The following is a 3,593-nucleotide window of genomic DNA, read 5'->3' on the forward strand; positions in this document are numbered from 1 at the left end:
TCAAAAACGGTTTTAGTTGTAATACTATAAATGTAATATTTGTTGTATGTCATTGTAGCTGGGATAATTTTACTTATTAAAGCTCATGATCTTACCACTTGCAACATCACTAGCCCTGAAGCTGCTGGTAGACATCGCGGTTGGAATTATCAAAGGTTTTTGACGCCTGAGAGACACCGTACCAACTCCTTTGCGCTTGGAGGCGGGGGTGGGGGTGGGGGGAGGACCAGGGAGGATGATTTAATCACTCAACCACTAGATGTCGCTGAAAACAACAAATCCTACACACTGTGCCTTTAAATCAAAAACAAAATTCACGTTTCAAACTCAGATCTCCTGAAATCAATCTGGAACGTCGATTACACCAATCTGTCACACTCAGATTTTGCATTTTATTTTATACACCATATGTTACCTCTTGTGCAAATATCTGAGGAACAAATGAGATTTTTCTTCTCAAAATAGTTTCATCCAGAATTGTTTTATTTAAGCACTTCTGAAAGGTGGAATAGTTTGTTTCTAATTTCTTAGCTGAAACTGAAATGCTAAAAAACTAAAAGTAGCGAAAGGCTAGCTGAAAGTATAAAGGCTAGCTAAAAGCATCAAAATGCTTGCTATAAGCTAAAATTACCAAGATAATAACTAAATATAGCTAAGTATGAGAATAAAAAAACTAAATAAAGCAAAATGTCATTTAAAAGCTATCAAACAAAGCAATAAATAGCTAAAAGTAGCAAAAGGCAGGCTAAAAGCTAAAGTCACAAAAAGCTAACTAAATGTTAAACGTACAGTGTTTTTAAAAAAAACTGAAGAGAGCTCTGTATTTATTTGAGGAAATATTTTAGAATAAACTTAAATACATTAAAGGGTACAAGAGTTGCAAAACCAAAAGCCATCAAAACATCATTTTCTAAATAAAAAACTGAATCTTTTGATGAAAGTTAAAAATTAGCATTAAGTATGCAGAAGTAGTTACATTACAAAGAATAAAATAAAAATGAGTAGAAACAACCCTAAATCAGCGTTAACAGAATGGTAGAATATGACTTTTATGCTGTTTTTAGCAGAAGCATTTTTTGTTGCAAACATTAATTCTCTCTTCTTCTCTCCCCGCTCAGACACTGGGACCTCCATCGGCTCCTCGACCGCTGGCGGCCACCGCTCTCACTGGTGCAGTGTCGCTTACTGGGAGCAGCGAACGCGTGTGGGCCGCCTCTACCCGGCCCACGAGCCTTCACTCAGCATCTTCTATGACCTACCTCAGGGCACTGGCCTCTGCCTCGGCCAGCTCCATGCCAACACCTACCACAGGTGCCGCGACGACCCGGGCAGCCGCGGCACGGTGGACCTTTACAGACATCACAGCCACGGGGGCGCAGGAAACAGCAGCAGCAGCAGCAGTATACGACAGATTCGCAGTAAAATTGGCTACGGCATCGTGCTGAGTCGCGAGCCGGATGGAGTGTGGGTGTACAACCGCAGCCAGCACCCTGTGTTTGTCCACTCGCCCACTCTGGACCCACCCGGCTCTCGTGGGCTGAGCGTGAAGAGAGTGATGCCGGGTTTCTCCCTCAAAGTCTTCGATTATGAGTGCTCCAGCTGGATGACAGCAAACGGTGTGAAGCCTGACATCGAGGAGGGGCCCTGGGACCCCCACAGTGTCCAGATCAGTTTTGCTAAAGGATGGGGCCCTTGTTACTCCAGACAGTTCATCACTTCCTGTCCCTGCTGGCTGGAGGTACTCCTGAACAACCACAGATAGCACACAGACTCACAGTCCGGACTCAGTATCCTCAATGTAATCCACCTAGATTTAATATAAATTTATATATTATACAAAATATATTTTACATGTAAATACTTGAGTCATTTTTACAATGCAGTTATTTATGTATAGTGTAATGTGTATAAAGACAACATAAAAGGAACAAGAATATGCACTTTGATTCTATACATGCATTACAGATTTTCAGTGTCTTTTTGCAAATGTAAACTATAAGGAAAAAAACTCAATGTTCTCATTCGTTTTCATTTCTGACAAAACATGTTACACATTGTCAATAAAATATTTGTATTAAATTAAAATTTCCTGATTGAGCAGATACATATTTATCCTATTTTATTTTATTAGGACTTTATTTGTGATTTGCTTCCAGGAACCATATTTGTTGGAACGTTTTGAAAGTCCTGAGCAATAAATGGCGATTTATAGCCTTTTTTCTTAAATAAAAACTTAGAAATGAAGGCATTCATCTAAAAACGATCAGATACACTGACACTTAATAAAAAAAGGTAAAAAAAAAAATGTGTTGAAGAAATAAACTGAAAGACCTTCAGAAAAACATCAACTAAGTGTTGAAAGAAGCTATTTCTTAAAGAAATGCACATCACCCGTCCCGTCGGCTCTGATGCCAGAGTTTTAGCCTGAGTTCATGTTGTGTTGAGAAATGACAGCTTTGTGGCAGTTTTGATCAAACCTTGAAAACAAATTTATGGGCAGTTGACAAACGTGCAGAGTCATGACCCTCTGCACGTGACATCACGCTCTTCAGAAGGAGGCGCCATGATGGACGTCACAACAACAGCTCGTCACGGGTGGGTCCTCACAATAAATCAAAACAAACCCCCACACACTCTGATACATACAGTCCTCCAAGCAATATTTCATCTATAAAGCAAAGATTTTTAACTTAATAAAATACTGTTGATGTCTGAATCAGACCTGAGCTTTAACAACTAAATGTTTTGTTCTGAGCGTGTTGTCGACCTCATGCAAGACAGATTCGCCCAATTGGGACGGTTGAAAACACATTTTATCCTTTTTTCATTTTTACAGAAGACAAAAATCCATCTTGCTGACAGAGAACTTTAATCCTCATCTAATGTACTGGTTAGCTACGTCCAACTTTTGTAAATGAGCCCCAACGAGCTGGGCTTTTTCCACAGACAAATTAGCTCAACTTGACCAAGTAGAAGCYGTGGCTATACTCCCTAGTTCTCCCCTCCCTCACTTCCCACGACTGTCATGGCACCTCCACTTGATTGACGACAAAGTTCCAAAGGGTCATAATTCTTAACTTCAATAATTATAAAACTGACCAGTTATGCCCATGTACTGTTTTTGTTGGTTAAGGTCAGTTAACAGTTGTGGCCATCTTGAATTTGATTAAATTTATAATTAATCAGCTGTAGATGTGCACACAGTGATAACTTTCTGAAAGTTTCACTACAATTTCAGTTCAAAGTTCAGTAAATTGGCTCGGGTTGATTCTAACTTGGGTTGATACCAAACTTTTAGGAAAAAATCCCAACCAATGTCTAGAGCTCAAAGTTGGTGATGACTATGAGCTATGACATCAATAAATTTCAGCTTAATATATTTAAAACTGACTGAGTTTTAGTCATTTTTGTGTTTTCTAAGGTCAGTGGGGCGTGGCAGCCATCTTGACTTTGGTTTACTTCAAAAGATCTACATCCAGCGATTACTTCCTAAGAGTCTCATTAAAATCTGTGCAGTGGCTGATGAGATATTATGCTAACAGACACAAAACAAGCAAACACGTTTTCACCTTCTGCCTTTCAGTCATAAACTT

General features: G+C 39.4%; 1 protein-coding gene across 1 annotated transcript in view; it reads left to right on the plus strand.

Annotated features, from left to right (window-relative positions):
* LOC106512957 (mothers against decapentaplegic homolog 6) overlaps positions 1-2,104 on the plus strand; it is a 29,416-nt gene extending 27,312 nt beyond the window's left edge. The window contains exon 4 of the mRNA XM_014001527.1: positions 1,119-2,104. Within this exon, the coding sequence (XP_013856981.1) occupies positions 1,119-1,762 (644 nt within the window). The 3' untranslated portion in view covers positions 1,763-2,104. The remainder of the gene's footprint in view (positions 1-1,118) is intronic.
* The last annotated feature ends 1,489 nt before the right edge of the window (positions 2,105-3,593 follow it).

This window comes from Austrofundulus limnaeus, unplaced genomic scaffold (assembly GCF_001266775.1).
Source record: "Austrofundulus limnaeus strain Quisiro unplaced genomic scaffold, Austrofundulus_limnaeus-1.0 Scaffold9, whole genome shotgun sequence".
Classification (NCBI taxonomy): Eukaryota; Metazoa; Chordata; class Actinopteri; order Cyprinodontiformes; family Rivulidae; genus Austrofundulus; species Austrofundulus limnaeus.